Below are 16360 nucleotides of genomic sequence, written 5' to 3'. Positions count from 1 at the left end.
TGTTTCACCTTACATGCAAATGAAGGCACAAACACATCAACATGTTTAAAGTAATCGTTTAAAAATGCAGATGTTGAGTTCATCCCTAAGCGTTGCAAATTTAAAGCCTCACTCCCAACTGGCTTCCCTTGCGTCTATTACAGTTGTTGCCAAGTCCTTAAGAAATTAGACAAAATACCAGCTCTTTGAAAGAAGCTGAACATGTGCGTAAAATTACTTTAAAACGTTAAAATGTAGTCAATGGAATGTCAAAGTATGTCTTCGGGAATGGCTTCCTGGTTATTGTTCCACTTGTGCTACGTGTGTTCAAATTGTGATAGGTTTAAATTATTCGCACTTGGCAACATAGCGCATTGGTCGCTCACATGACTGAGCCACTGCCTGTATTCACGTGACCGTACACAGCAATGGCGGAAGTCAGGATGCAGGGACTTAGAGCCTCCGCCGTAACTTTTTCTTCATTATTATTAACCTTTTTCTTAATTTCGAGTTGCGGTGCACATGTGCCACTTATCATTTGGACAAGTAAAGGGTTAGTGTTGTGTGTCTGAATAATTTTTTTTAATGATTTTAAGTGCTCGTCGCGGAATGATACATTTTCAGGGATATTTTTTTAAAAAAGTCTTATGAAACATGTGGCAATAGTTAACTTGACTGTTATTGTTTTTTTATATTATATTATTTACTTTTTAAAGCCTCTTTATAGTTCTGCAGACTGGATACAGGAATGAGGAATTTGTGCTGATGCTTGTTCACGAGTCACGACTCTTTTTGGTCAGATCAATAGGAAATAGTAATTACAGTGTAATAAATGTGTATGTAGGGTTATATCATGCATTGTGTTCTGCTGTGGAGTTCATTGCTCTGCTCTGCTCGCTACATTTCTCTTTCTGCAGCTCTCTTTTGCCAGTGGAACCTCCTGTAGCCGGACACATTTTATCATGGACGCAGGCCCACTCTCACCTGTCTACTGCCCTGGGATCTGCCCCTCACACAGTGCTTCTTTTCCTGCAGGACAAAGTAAGTACTGTAATCATCCCTGGCCATGAATTGTTCTCCGTATTGGTTTTGCTGATGATGTGGGACCAGTCAGAACCTTGATTTTTTTTTTAAAAAGGGTGGTGTTCACTAGTGGGTAACACACTCAGCGATGAACCAGATGACCACAACGTCTTCAAACCCCACTTACTTGAGCAAGACACTTAACCCCGGAATGGCGTCAGGGGGACCATCCCTGTAACTACTGTTTAATGCCGTGATTGTAAATTTCTAAAGGTTTGATCTGCCCGACGCTTGAGTTGCCAGAATCGGTCATTCCATTAAATCACACGTCTGTAGACACATTTCTGCCACACAGTGTCACAGATCCTTATAGTCTACTGTGAAGCTATCAGAGGGGTAGGACGTATGAAGGTGGTGTGCATAACAGGGCCTTGCTGTAGACCTCTCACGCTGGTGTGATTGTGAGACATCATTTCACTTCCTGTTTTGAACTTCCAGTGTCACTCCACAATTGCATAAAGACTGAGTTTGCTTGGATCTTCTGCTCGTTTTTCAGTAGTCGGATTGCGCGTAATAGTTATTGTGCTGAATCTGAAATTTTCTCTCTCTTTTTTTTTTTTTTTTAGATGAGCATTGACGATTTCACTGCTTACGGTGGTGTATTCGGAAACAAAGAGGAGAGTGTGTTTCCGAGCCTGGAGGTGAGTTTGTATCCCTGTCATGTGATGTGAAACTTGATCTTGCGTAACTGGAACAGGCGGGGATTTTCACATTATTTGGCTGGTCATCTCACTGGTTGCACATTGCACATTCGAGATCTCTGACCTCCTTTTGTTTTCTTTTCTTTTCTTGAAACAGGCGTCATTGAAGGAAGCCTCCTCGCAGCTAGTCCTGCCTGAAATATCATGGCCTGTAGCTGAGAAGATTCCCAGCCTGCTACAGGAGATTGTGGGCACCTCCCCACTCTACATAAACCCCGCCACCCTCAAAGAGCAGAACCTTCCTTCGGCTGACCCCGCCTTGCTGGTGATAGGCCTGCCTTACAGCTCTGGGTAGGGTGGGCTGCTATGGCAAAAGACAAACTTGACACAGACTCGGGTGCTGATGAATCAATCAGTTTAAAATTTTTATATCTCTTTCATTTTAAGGGTGCAAACTAAGGAAGTACTCCGTAAGAATGGTAAGTTTATGCTTTTGTAAAGTGCCAATTTACATATTTTACTATATATAGGCCAGTAGTCATTTTTTCATAACTATGATAATATTGGTAATAACATGAAAACACAAACTTTTATGCCCTTTAGCAGATGTCGGTTTATCAGTTTGTCAGTAGTGACAGGGATAGTCCCCCTGTAGCAACTCAATGTCTTGCTCAGGGACACAATGGTAGTAAGTGGGGTTTGAACCTGTGGTCTTGTGGTCTACTACCATAAGACATGAGACATGAAGGCAAACATAGACATTGTTTGCATGTCCAAAGGAATTGAAATAAACAGGTCTTCTTCTATAATTAGGGTTACTTTAAACTAGTGGTTAAAGGAACAGATATCACTGTTATTTTTTATGACAACGATGATTGTGCAATGACTGTGACAGCCCCAATGATAAATGTGTTTTGTCCACTTGAGGTGTTGTGTGTGTTGCACTTCAGATGAGGTGATTGCTGAGGTGCTGCAGGTCATGAAGGACAGGGATCTGCCATTCACAGCAGTCTACACTGGCCTGAAGCCTTCACGGGTAAGTTGAATGAAGGTCGTCCCTACATGTGCATTTCACCTCACCTGTGGACTTACAGTATACATTTTAGTACAAATTTGTTTACAGTATTTTAAATAACATTTGTGCAGTTCTTTGTATGTTCAGTGCGGCATAGTGCCTCTTTTACCTTTACAATTATAGAATTTATCAGACGCCCTTATCCAGAGCGACTTACAATCAGTAGTTGCAGGGATAGTCCTCATGGAGGCACTCTGGGTTACGTGTCTTGCTCAGGGACACAATGGTAGTAAGTGGGATTTGAACCTAGGTCTTCTGGTACATAGTGTGTTACCCACTAGGCTACTACCGCCCTTAACCTTGGGATCCCTTGCTGATTTGAATCTCATTTGTTCAAATGTTTTCACTTTTTTCAGATGATGGAGAACTTGCCTGTAGATGTTGAATCTGTTGGGCGCACGTTGCTCCAGGCACCGGCTCAAGACATCACTACGAAGGCCCCTGTGATCTTTAATGGCACTCAGGGTCCCTGTATAATGCTCTGGGCAGAGCAGTTGAACGTGAGCTTCCTCAGGAACCAACAGTGGTCCGAATGGGTAGATTTGGGACCTCTGACCTTCAACAACTCGGTTTCCCTGGCAGGTTCTGTCTGCAACGAGACCGTGTCTCGGTGAGGACAGGAACATGGTTTCTTTTCTTAATTTAACATTTCAGCACCTTTCCAGGATTACAAATCTGTATTTTGGCAGAAACAATTCGTTTCTCTACTTCACACAGGAACAGTATATGCATATACTGACAATCAGAACGATTGGATATGTGCCAGAAAACATTAAATATTAGAGCTTTATTACAGTTTCACTGATGAGCTTGTTTTTTTTCCAGACTGGTCCTGAATTATGCCAACGTGCTGTCTTTTAACAGTCTGAGTTTGACGTAAGTACCCTGTTCTGAGCGTATAAGAAATTGTATGCAAAAGTTATGAACGCATTAAACATGTTAAATGGTATAAATGAAAGAGGACAATGAAAAAAACTACAGTAATTTTATTTTGGAGCAGAAAGGATTTTTAAAGTATGTTCATTTTAGAAACAGTTTGGAACCAATACAGTTTACATCTACAAATGTAAAATATAAGGATAAAATGTACCAGTAATATAGATGTTATTACATAAAAATCTTTTATATAATGCTAGATCTTGAAATGAATAAACATATTATAGTCAATGTCTTACTACATATTCTAGTCGCTTTCTCAAATATACAGAAACATATGGGTATGCACAAGCATTTAATCTGCTGCCTGAACGTACAGATTTGACATGAGCAGGAAGTTCTTTCCTGTATCGGCACGGAACTGGAGCACGCTGGACCAACTGGAGATACTGTATGACCAGCAGCTGGCCACGTTCATTGGCCGCAACATCTACTCACCAGCGGAGTATTCCTACCACTGCCAAAGGGTCAGCAACACCCGTGACCCACTGCTTTTCCCCTGGAATACATCTGACAGTTCTAACCAGTGGAGAATCACCTTCACTGACTTTCAGGTATGGGGGAGATACCCGTCTCATCTGAGCCAACCGTGAATGATGAGGCCGATGGGCTGGGCGGCCTCCTCTTGTTTCGTTCTTATGTTCTTATGTAACATTGTTAAATGAGAAGGTCTAACCTAGGGATGATGAAAGCGTTACAAAGCGCTGTCCCTTGCAATTCTACCAGTCGGTAGCAGCTGCACGTCTTCTTCATCATACTTTTTTGAATGACTGACGGAGGGGCAGAAACATTTAAAAAAAAAAAAAATTATTCTTCAGATAATTACATATAGTTTCAGTTGGATGTTGAAAACATATTCAGGCATAGTGGACTATGTATGTGTGGTTAAGCATGAGGCCTACACTGTCTTTCCTCTCCCTCAGATCCAGGGGTTTAACGTGACCGGAAGTTTCTCATATGCCAGCGACTGCGCTTCCTTCTTCTCCCCGGGCATCTGGATGGGTCTGGTTACGTCTCTGGTGCTGGTCCTCATTCTGACCTACGGACTGCACATGATCATGCAGCTGCGCACCATGGACCGATTCGATGACCCCAAGGGTCCCTCCATCACTGTGCCTCAAGCTGAATGAAAAACATGAGAACAAGAGCTGCTGTGCCTTCCTACTTCTCCATCTCTTTCTTTTTTTACTTTATTTTTTTAAATCAGCCCCACAGTGTAAATGAAAACTTTTGTAATATTTGCAATTTTTGTTTTTGTGCCACAAAAGTTTTTTTTTAAATAGTTTTCCAATCTCCTGGGTATTTAAAAGCTCATGGATTATTCTTATTGCTATTTAGTTCAGTCATTAGTCAAACTGGGGCATAGTTCAAATAATCCACTATCATTATTGTCCTCCATAGATGATTAGTGAAGTTTGGAAAATAATTTTTCACCTAAATATGCAATACCTGCAATTTGTCCTTTACTGGAGCAGGTGCATAGTAGCCATTTTTTTTTCTATGTATGTGTGTCATAATTTGCATGTCACATTACAAATGGTTTGGTCCATTGAACAAATTTAGTTATTGAGGCCAAATTTGTGCCCCGGTGGTCCAAATGTTGGGTGGAAAAATTTCAAACATTCCACTGTGCCTTCTGGACTGTACTGTTGTCTGTTGACCATGTGCCTTGATGTCCTACTGCAACTGCCTGTGAGTGCGAGCGAGTCTGCTAGTAACTTAACTACAGATTAAATTATACTTTACTGGACCGAAAGATTTAATTTATACACATGAAAAGATGATATCGGCTGACAAATGCTTTAAAAAAATCTAATTTGTTTTCCTAATATTAAGTGCCATTAATTTATTAAGAACACCACTTTTTATTCAGGTTTTTTTTTCTGTCATTTTGTAATTAATGTAGTAAATATTACTCTGAGAATGTAGCCAAAACCCCATTTGCTGCTTGTCCAAGGATGTTCTGGCTTTCATAGATATTCGTAAATATGTTGTGAACAAAAGTGGGTAAAATAAAACATATTGAAACAATGCCACAGTGAAAGAATGCTTTTATCAAAGCTAAAGGCGTTCCAACCAGATATAAGACTTTGCAACTTTCCTGGCAGGGTAGCATATAAAGAACTCAACTGGAACATTTTTACAACATTTTCTAAATGTTTCCTGCGCCAGCTTGCATTTTAATAACCTACCAGCAGATGGAAGCAGCGCTTAGAACTTCTAATTGCACAACTGGAATGAATTAATACAATAGGTCTGTAAAGTACAGAACTACATATATTGTTATCAAATATTATTATGGTAGACATTGCTATGTATGATTCATGGCAAATCTGTGATGCATAATGAAGGTCCCATATCATACTTTTCAAAAACTGAAGAGATCAGATGTTACCTTGTAATAATATGCAGACAAACAGAAGGTTAAAGACAGAAGGTTCTACATATTGTACAGGAAGTGGGTTTAAACTTTTTGAAAATGTAATTTCAGTTCTAAGGGCCAAAGAGTAGAAAGTAAATTACAACATCCAAGCATGTGATAAATACATAAGTTATATGCAGCTGGAGATAATGTTATCTGGCTATTTTACCTCAAAAAACTATAAAATTATAATCTAATGCTAATAATCATGATGCTACAACATTTAGCAATATCCAGCAAACAAACCTTATTAATTAATAGATTAATTAAGATATTAAACAAACATGAAACAAGCCTGGTAATGCAAAAGTACTAGTATTAACAAATGGAATCCAGCTCAAATTCCATGTTTCCTAAACGAAATCATAAAGAAAGGTTTAGGATTGCAATTTTCATCTGAGTGACATAAGCGGTGATGCAGCAACTAGTTTGAAACCTTCACCACTGGGTTCTGAAAGGTGATGCTTTTTGTTGTTGCTGTTTTTTTTTTCCAATAAAACCAAGACAGCTTGGAAAAGAACAGTAAAATCTCGGGTGAATGAGGTGGCTTGAATTTTTTTTAACAATCACTTCTGTACCAAACCTCAGGGTACTAGATCATTCCTGCCAGCCAAGGGGGCAAAAACAGGCCCACAGTTCCCAAAACGCAGACCAGTATGAACATCCACAGGAAAATCCGGTCTATGACCATGGCCACGTATTTCCAATCTTCTCTTACCTGTTGGGGGAAGGCAGACTTAGTAGAGGGAATTGTGAATCGTGACTGGTCACGACATCTAAATCATGTCTAAGTGATGTATTTTTAATGATTGCATCAACATTCCTGGGGTGATTTACCACAATAAATCATCGACGTAAGTGGCTCTAAGTGGACTTTCCTAATAGAGGCTGCAGATGTCCTCCATTTGCCAGTGTCTACAGGCTGAGCAACAATAGCACTATTTTTAGAACCGAACATACCTCTGTGTAAACTGTATTCTGCGATATTTCACTTTGCAAGAATTATTCCTGTGCTTTAGGCATAGACATATATGTAGAGTATGTAAATGCAAATTCCTCTTTGTTTAGATGGGAATAGTGTCCAGTGTATTAGTATTTAGATCAGAGAGATTATCTGATAAAAAGTGTGTGAAGTGTGGTGACTTGTAGTGCAAGCTTCTTGACAGACAGGGGGAAGATGTAGTATATGGAGGAATGAATTCAAGCCAATAGCATTTGATGCTGGCTTGAAGGAGATATTGTCTTTGGAATAATGGTCAGAATGGAACAGGTCCACATGTTTAGAATGTTTTATTTCAAATTGGACCTGTCATACCGACACCCTGGCGAAGAAGGCCCGTCAGCGCCTTTTCTTTCTGAGGCATCTCAAGAGAGATACACCCGCACCATCGAGAGCGTCCTGACGGGAACCATCTGCAGCTGGTTCGGGAACAGGACAGACAAGCTCTTCAAGGAGTGGTGTGCTCGACCTTCAGTCCAGCTGTAGGTCGAGCCGAACTCAAGCCAGTAAGGTTCTGAAGGATCACTGTCATCCTGACAACAGACTATTCTCGCTTTTGAGGTCAGGGAAGTGCTTCTGCTTCCCTTTAAAGCCAAAACAGAGAGAATGAGGAACATCTTATTCCATCAGGCTATTCAGGCCCTGAATCAGATGCAGATCCAGTCTCTGTTACTAAATTCTGCTTCTACTGTTTTACATTCACAGTATAATTAAGCACTAAGCATTGTACCTGCAACTGTGAGTCTATCCATACTGTACTCACATCCACATAATATAGGTCTTGTGCATTTATACATTTATCAAACCTTCATGTAGGTCGTGTTGATGCCCCTGCACTTCATCCTTACGGGCATTCTGTTTCTACTTTACTTTACTTTACTTGGCAGACGCTCCAAAGCAACTTACAAGAGGAAGACCAGCAATTCTCATTCGGTTTCTATAGATTTTGAGCTACAAAACTGAGAGCCCTGATAAGGTCTAACTTGTTTCGACTTTCTTTCTATACACTGTTTTCTTTTTTGTTTTAGATCAGACATTGCAAAAAGCATTTCACTGCATGTCGTACCATGTATGATGGTGTATGTGACAAATAAAGTCTGAATCTGAACTGCATGCCCAGGTGTTTATATTCCTTAACTTGCTGTAACGGCAAAGCAATTTCACAAAATAGTCCAATTATGAGATGGTTAAGTGTGGACCATTTGTCGAGTTCAACCAGAATCACCCCTTTTCAGCTTGTTGTACCCATTCAACCTTTAACCAGGCTTGTTTGAGTAAGGAGGGATTTAGTGAACTTACAGAAAAATCGGCGTCCCCTGCCCTCAGGTGGTCTGCAATGTACTGTACCCCTTCGATGGCCTGCTTCAGGGAGGAGGACGTGGATTCGCCCAGGTTGTGCTGCACGGAGATCTCGGCAGGTTTCCCATTTGAGCAGGAGAACAGGTGCCCACCTAATGAGCTCGAAGCCCAACTCCTATTATGTTCTCGATCAGTTCTCTGGTAGCTTCTGTCATCCTGTAGGCCTCCACATTGAAGGCTATAAACCTGGGCTTGTTCAGTGTTGTAGGTTTTTGACGTCTTTGCCTTTTCCCCTTTTAGAGGTAGATGATGGAGGATGGAACCCAAGGTAGAAGGCAGGGAGGATGAAGATGAGGCTGGAACATCCAGTGAAGCTATCATTAGACCCAGCTCGCTAAGCTCTTGCTCTAAGTCAGACTGTGTGTTCTGTAGGGGCTTTTCCTCCTCTTTGGACAAATCCAGCATCTCGGGGGAGGTGGCCGAGCAGGCTAGAACATCTGGACTGTCTAAAGGAGTATCTAGGAAGACATGTTCTTGCCAGATGGGATGGGATACCACCCCTGGCCTGTGCATCATCTCAATGAGCCTGCGACAGTTTTGCTTGCCCACAGCTGGCGGGCGCTTCATGAAAAGGACACATGGCACCAGGTCTAGCAGGACCCTCCGCACCCAATGAGGCATGCTGTGGGTCTGAGGCGAGCGATGGTGCACGTTGAGCACAAACACCGTGATGATGATGGAAAGAGTCACGAAGATCATGGTGAAGAGCAGGTACTCACCGATGAGAGGGATGACCAGCGAGGTGGACGGGATGATCTCTGTGATGAGCAAGAGGAAGACTGTGAGAGAGAGGAGCACGGAGATGCAGAGCGTGATCTTTTCACCACAGTCTGAAGGCAGGTAGAAGACCAGGACCGTCAGACATGAGATTAGCAGGCAGGGGATGATGAGGTTTATGGTGTAGAACAGAGGAAGCCGACGGATTATGAAGTAATAGGTGATGTCAGGGTAGATCTCAGTGCAACATTCATACTTCTTGCTGTTGTACTTTCCAACAGCGTTGATGATGACCCACTCGCCACTCTCCCAGTAGTCCATTTGATCAACGTTGCTTGCCATGCTCACCAGGTCAATCTTGGCTCGGTCATAAGTCCATGAGCCAAACTTCATCTTGCAGTTCTGCTGATCGAAAGGGAAGAATGTGACGTCAATGCTGCAAGAACTTTTGTAGATTGCAGGAGGTGTCCACTTAACAGTTCCGTTGTAGAAGAGGTGAGCTTTTGTCAGGTGAGTCACTGTAAAGTCGCCATCAGCGCTAGAAGAAACAGTGCAAGGTGTTTGTCCAGTTAGTTCAGTGTACTGTTGCATTTAATCATGACCTTGCAAAACCGATGAGCATCCCCTTTCATGCCTGCTGTGGCAAAACTGTAGTGCCTGAATAGTCTGTGAAAAATATTCAATATGTTGAAGTTTGCCGTTAAAATAGGTTCCTCCTCCTCATTGGATTAATCACACCCTTGTGCTGGATAAGTGTTATTACACTTTAATTTGCACACGATGCATGTAATGGTGATTACCTTTAAAAAAAAAGTTTGGTTGAAGATGGCTGAAAACCAAGCCTGGGTTGTGGTCCAAAATCAGGGACAGGGATTAGTTCTCGAAAAGCATTTCATACTCAGATGAACATTTGCAGATTAATAAAATTGTATCTCATCCTTGGGCTTCAATCTGAAATATATCTGTTTTATCATAGCTGTTTTATCCTTCTGAAGGCTGTCATCTGGTAAATTGCTTTGCAGAAACCTTAAAGATGATGTGATACAGTTCTCTGAAGCCCATCCACGATGAGGACAGACTAATACTAATACTAATACTAATTTCTGCAGCTATAAAGCAAGGTGATTAATTTTCTCTGGCCAATTGCCTTTTCCTCAATTGCCTTTAAAAAAAAAAATAATTCCATACAACCTTTTTTGCTATAATACGAACAAAAAATGTCATCAGAAGCATTGTTTGACTTTAAGAAAAGTGAACATGCAACTTAGAGACAGTCAAGCTCAAACTACCTTGTTAGCATTGCACAAAAAATGGAATAAATAAAAAGTATAAGTTACTTGTTGTAAAGGACAATGTCAGGCCTCCAGATGATTTCGGATGGGATACGGATGGAGGTGACATTCTCATACTCATCAGGGTTCCAGCGGAGCTTGTAATCGTTCCATTCCTGTCAGAACAGAGATGCTGTCACGGGAATATCTCAGCAGGGCATGCCGGAGGCCCCGTGATTCCAATTATAATTCTGATTACATTCCAATAATGCTCAATCAAGTCATACCTGCTTTACCCAGACGTTGGTGGTCATCATCTGGTTCTTCTCATCCTGCCCAGGCATAAATAATTACAACTGAGAAGCAATGCCGCTCCTCAAACATTTCTATGATCTCATTTGAATTATCTAGTGATTCGTTTTAGAAATCAAGAAATTTGTAACAAAATGTACATTTTTAAAAAGCAATTTGTAAAGTAGTTGAAGAAGACTGACACCGAGTGATGTCTACACAGGTTTAATTGCTACACAGGGGCAGTGGTGGCCTAGCGGTTAAGGAAGCGGCCCCGTAATCAGAAGGTTGCTGGTTCGAGTCCCGATCCGCCAAGGTGCCACTGAGCAAAGCACCGTCCCCACACAGTGCTTTCCGGGCTGCCCACTGTTCACTCAGGGCGATGGGTTAAATGCAGAGGACAAATTTCACTGTGTGCATCGTGTGCTATGCTGCTGTGTATTCACTTTCTTCTTATTAGTGTGGGAGGTTGAGGTTTCACTCACCACGTCAATCAGCTGGGCGATGGAGAGACCGAAGTGCACCAGCACCACTTCTGAAATGTTGGCTACCGGTCGCGAGAACTTGTTGTAGCTGGCGAAGAGGGTCTTCAGGAGCCTTTCCTCGGCATCTGCCCGGGCTACTTTGGGCAGGGCTGTTGGGGAGGGACTTGTTTAATGTGACGGTTTCGGTTTCTGAACACAGGATGGAGGTTGCCTGGAAATTGTCCGAGGATGGTCACAGGTAGAGCACAGCTAGATGTGCCCACTAATTTACATGGCCAAACAAAGTGCTTGTTATTACAATGTAATATTTCCAATATAATCATCTTCAGTAATTGTGATAATTAATTATAAATATAAAATAACAGTCATCACACAAAATTATTGTATAAAAATGAACACATGAAAAAAAGATTATAAAGATGCCACAGGCAGCCAGAAAAGCCTTTAATTAATGACTGCACAGGTAGTGCTTACTCTTTTGTCTTGAGCTCTAAAAATAGAGTGGAACAATTCTGGGAAAAAATGCACGTGTCAGGAGTGTTGTCCTCTGCTGCCCGTGAGCGGAGCAATAACAATGCTTACCCTTGCCTGGCATTTGGTTATTATATTAGAATGGGATTATTTACTGAAGATGTATGGAACTTTGGGACTTTTGGGACACAATGCATACCAGATCTAAAACATCTAAAAAATGTACACATCTTATCTTATATCACTAATTACACTATTAGCTTTTAGTTACATGCCCCAGTGATAATGGTAGAGTTTTACATTTTGGATTAATTGTGTGTCACTTTTTATTCTAATGCTTAATATATACGTGCCTGTTTAAGAAGAGGTCAACACATTGGTACAGAGGCTGTTCTGTGACCAATGGTTTTATGTTCTGATGTGATGTGAACAGCACCAACTCTATATACTTGGTGCATTAACAGCACACAACAGGCAGAAATGATATGACACAATGTCTTTTAAACCTCATGCATCACATTTAGTATGCTTACATCCTCCAACTGTAGACTCATGCCACTTTTTTATTACATCTTTTTCTGCATATATAGACGTTCAAATACATTATTCCTCTATACAAGTCTCTCTTGCAACATATAAAATAAAAAATGAAGTTTTTGACATTATTTGGTTTTGATTCTAAAACATTTAGGTTATCTAGAATTAACATAGAAAAAGTTAATAGTTATAAAAAAAAGTCAATAGGACAATTCAGTCATTGACACTTTAGATAACAATATAATGAATAAATCACTGTTAACTACACAAACACACACACACACACATGCACGCCCACACACACTTGTAAACATATAAAGTGCATATTCTTGCACTGTCCACTTTGCTGCTGTAACAATGCAAATTTCTGTTGGACCAATGAAGGTTACTCATCTCAATCTGATGGATTTAATATAGCAGACAGATTTTTAACCAGTCTACAGCTAATCAAAGAGTTGACAGAGGAATGTTACCTTGATGTAAGTGCAGACACAGTAGGAAGGACAGCACTGGCAGGATCTTGCTTGGAACCATGGTAGATCTGCTGGATCCACAGAGCCGCTGGTTTACTTCATTTTGTTAAGTACAGCATCTCCAGAATCCGGTGTTGGGTGCCCAAAGTACAGCTCAGGTTCTGATTCTTTCGTCCTCTGCTCTCCCCGTCCACTTCTGTTGCTCAGTCCCTCCTCTCTCCCATCTCGGTCCTCCTTCCCTATCTCGCTTTTTCCAGAACAGCCACAGTGTGAGCAGGATTGAGTGTCTGTTGAGAGTGTGTGCGAGTGTGTGTGTGTCTGGGGTGGCATTCACTGTGTCCTCTGGAACCCATCCATCCATTTCAATTCAGTGTATTAATGCAGGAATAAAGGAATAACTTTAGTTATTTATGTGCCTTCCCGCCGCACCAGGAGAATGAATTCTTACTGAATTTGTAACAAGTCATGAATTTGAAAAGGTTTCAGTGGGAATTGATACACCAGCCATAACGTTCATAACACTATCTTCCATTATGGTATTACTAAATCCAAGGCGTCCAGAATTCAGCTTTGTACCATCGCAAAAATGCTTTTGAAGGGTTGTTTAAATTCAAGGATCCTTTTTTAATGGGGTCACAGGGGTATTTCTGATGGGCATTTCTGAAATGGGACTGAAACAACCTAGTCTAGCAGGAGTGCATTGTAACTCTTTGCTGTTCAGTTTGGTGTCTGCCCTAGATTATAATTTATCATAATGTTATTACATGCCATAAAAAATGCTAAGAAATATTTTAAGATAATTCAATGCATTATCCATTGCAACCCCTCCGTCGTCTGGATAGTGCCAACAGAAAGCAAATAATGATAGTCACATGTGAATAAGTAGGAGTCATATAGTATTCATAAAGGTGTGTATAGTTCCAATTAAAAAATCACTGGAGATTCTGTTGGGAGGACCCCATCGACGCCCCACTACAAACGCAAATTAATTCAACCTTGAATCTCACCATGTTGCAACCCTTCGTATCTTCTTCTATTTCATCATGACAGCTGGCCTTTCCACATAAAATATCCAGTAACACGAGCCAAAGGGATCCTGTTAATGGTGAAAGTAAACTCTATTTCACGTTACCCTTTTCAGATCGGAACCATGTGATGATAAAGTTTACTGTTACTGTATTTATCAGTAATATGTAATTTATTGTAATTTCAATTTGCAGAAAAAAAAATTTGCAAATAATTTCTAATGCAGCACTCTCTTATATATGCTTTCACCTATTGGCATTCAGAACAATGCAACAGAATGTTCAGAGCAATGCCAAGCATGGGCGAGTGAGTGCCTTTTTTAATGAAAAAATAAATCTTTGAACTGCCTATACCTTAAGAACAGATAAGTCATTCACAATGAAAAGGGGAAAGAAAGACATAGTGCAATATTAGATCTCTCATTGGAGCCAGAGACGGGGATGACATATTGCTGGTGCCTGACCTCCCACTCGGCGTACTTTGTGCAATTGTTAGCCTGGCCAGCCACTATTCATCAAAACCTTGTGCCAGAGTAGATCGTGTTGCTCAAAGACTTTACACTGGTGTGTGTGGACAGCCTGTAGTGTGTTTACTCAAAGTCAAGATAATCTTGCATCATTTCCCCTTGTAAAGAAGTGGATGAAAGAACCCCTACAGAGTTGAGCTGTGCCACTGAAATGGCTCGCGGCCCAATGGCAACAAGGATTCCTCTGAGACGTGATAGGAAGCCATTTATGCTTGTCTGCATTCTGATACCTTTGGGTCTTGTTAGTCTTTGTTTCACTTTCCGTTGTTTCTTGCTTTTTGGTGGTGTGTCCATTTGACACATTTAGATCATGCTGTTTTTTTCCTGGTCGGATAAGTGCACTGTGTGGATTTATACTCCAGTGAAAATATCATAGATACCACTGCCACTTTGACCCGCGAAAACAGACTGAACATGATTTATAATGCCCCTCAGTCTGCAAATACAAAATAATGTACCAATACTTTTACATATGAAAAACCGTATTCCAGAACGACCAGTTTAAATCAGTTCATCAGTTTGAACCGTGTACGGAATGATAGGTCATCGGAGGTTTATTAGCCAAATTGTGCGTTGCTGTAGCACCATGCTAATCAAACAGGAGCTTGTAACTGAGTTTACACATGTTTCTGTTTTACTAGTAGCACAGCTACACACAGCAGTAGCAGCAGGAACCTGCGGCATTTCATCCCTTTCACTTTACGTAACCCAAGTAACATGCAGAGAAGTTACACCTGTAACGGAGACGTTGCAGGGTATTTCAAATGGAGTCAGCAGTAGCATCGTACATCAATATCAACGGCATTTTGTGTATGGCTAGTTGTGGCGGTGGATGCTGTGCACGGTGCAAGATGGGGCAATACCCCCCCTTAACAAACGTCCTGAATTTCTTTAATTTTTCTGTGCCCCAATGGCCAAAGCAGCGCGTTTCGCTTTGTTCATCATCACTAATGATGTGCTTTTTTCTTCTTCTTCTTCTGGTTTCGATGTGTTCGTATTGCACGTGTAGTGTGAGGTCGCAATCAAGCATCGGAGCGTACACATACATCGTGAGTTTTTCTTCCGCGTGCGATCTATTCGTACAATTGAGCTGGGTGCTTACCCCATGACAGGAAACCAGGAGAAATTGATTAACAAATAATAATTAACAACTAAAAAAATACATCTATATTTGTATAGTCAATGGGTTACTTGTCCATTGATTTTCTCAAAGTTTCAGTCTCATAGAGAGATGTTTCTTTGTCTATCCCACAAGTATCACTGTCAGCTTGTCTGTAAAGTTTATTCACGTTCCATCCCAGCAGCTCACAAAGTTAATGCTGTGAGATGCATCATTTTTTCAACCATGACAACCTTTTTTAGTTTTGTTAATATTGTCAATGGTGAGAAGTGTTATTGTTGGGTTTGAATAAATTTGATATAGGCCATCCAATTAAGGTAAATGTTATGTTATAATCTGAGGAATATTTTATTTACTGAGGAATGAGGAATATTTTATGTTATAGATTCCCCCTGCGGGATTGCCACCTTGTCATGGTCAGGGGTTTGTGTGCCAGGCAGGACACACAAGTTGGACAGGTCTTGGGTATAGAGGCCTGACAAAGTGCAATCCAAAAACAGTTATCCAGAGCACCCCCCACCTCACTCCTTTGGTGGATTTAACCTGCACCTGGGTCCTCCCCCTCTTTCTGTGTTGTGACACTTGTCTGAGTGAAGTGTCAAGTAAAGATCTTAATTAGAGATTTTTTTTTTTGCGCTGCTTGGGGGTGTCAGCCATTGTAGGCTCCAAACCAGATCCCATGGATGACCTTTCATAGGTAACACTGAACAAATACAATTATTGTCTGTTGTCACGACTACGGACTTACGGGGGAAGGAAGCGCAGAGGTGTGACATGTTGGGAAGGGGGTTTTATTTATAAACAATAAATGAACATAAACGCGGCTTGGTGGCCGAAAACAGTTTAACTTAAATAAAGAACTGAAACAAACCCGTAGGCGTGTGCCGATTGCCAGAACTCAAAACATAAACTCATTCACTAACTGAAGTCAAGTTCATGACCGAGTGC

General features: G+C 41.1%; 2 protein-coding genes across 4 annotated transcripts; one reads left to right on the top strand and one right to left on the bottom strand.

Annotated features, from left to right (window-relative positions):
- Window positions 1-401: 401 nt before the first annotated feature.
- On the top strand, window positions 402-5747 carry LOC114783489 (V-type proton ATPase subunit S1-like). The gene is made up of 10 exons (XM_028968943.1): window positions 402-532; window positions 897-1020; window positions 1629-1703; window positions 1861-2054; window positions 2151-2182; window positions 2654-2739; window positions 3135-3388; window positions 3604-3654; window positions 4034-4268; window positions 4638-5747. Exons 1-10 carry the CDS (start codon window positions 408-410, stop codon window positions 4842-4844), a joined length of 1383 nt encoding a protein of 460 aa, XP_028824776.1. The 5' UTR covers window positions 402-407; the 3' UTR covers window positions 4845-5747.
- LOC114783487 (neuronal acetylcholine receptor subunit alpha-4-like) lies at window positions 3874-14964 on the bottom strand. Of its 3 annotated transcripts, none has more exons than XM_028968937.1 (7): window positions 12741-14964; window positions 11260-11408; window positions 10771-10815; window positions 10550-10659; window positions 9215-9750; window positions 8436-8791; window positions 3874-6854 (listed from the first exon to the last, which is right to left on the bottom strand). In XM_028968937.1, exons 1-7 carry the CDS (start codon window positions 12799-12801, stop codon window positions 6729-6731), a joined length of 1383 nt encoding a protein of 460 aa, XP_028824770.1. In that variant the 5' UTR covers window positions 12802-14964; the 3' UTR covers window positions 3874-6728. The 3 variants fall into 3 exon arrangements, with proteins under 3 accessions (XP_028824770.1, XP_028824769.1, XP_028824768.1); XM_028968936.1 differs by having other exon boundaries at window positions 8436-9614; window positions 9690-9750; XM_028968935.1 differs by having other exon boundaries at window positions 8436-9750.
- Window positions 14965-16360: the final 1396 nt, after the last annotated feature.

This window comes from Denticeps clupeoides, unplaced genomic scaffold (genome assembly GCF_900700375.1).
Source record: "Denticeps clupeoides unplaced genomic scaffold, fDenClu1.1, whole genome shotgun sequence".
Classification (NCBI taxonomy): domain Eukaryota; kingdom Metazoa; phylum Chordata; class Actinopteri; order Clupeiformes; family Denticipitidae; genus Denticeps; species Denticeps clupeoides.
This window is presented reverse-complemented; position numbering and strand designations above follow the sequence as displayed.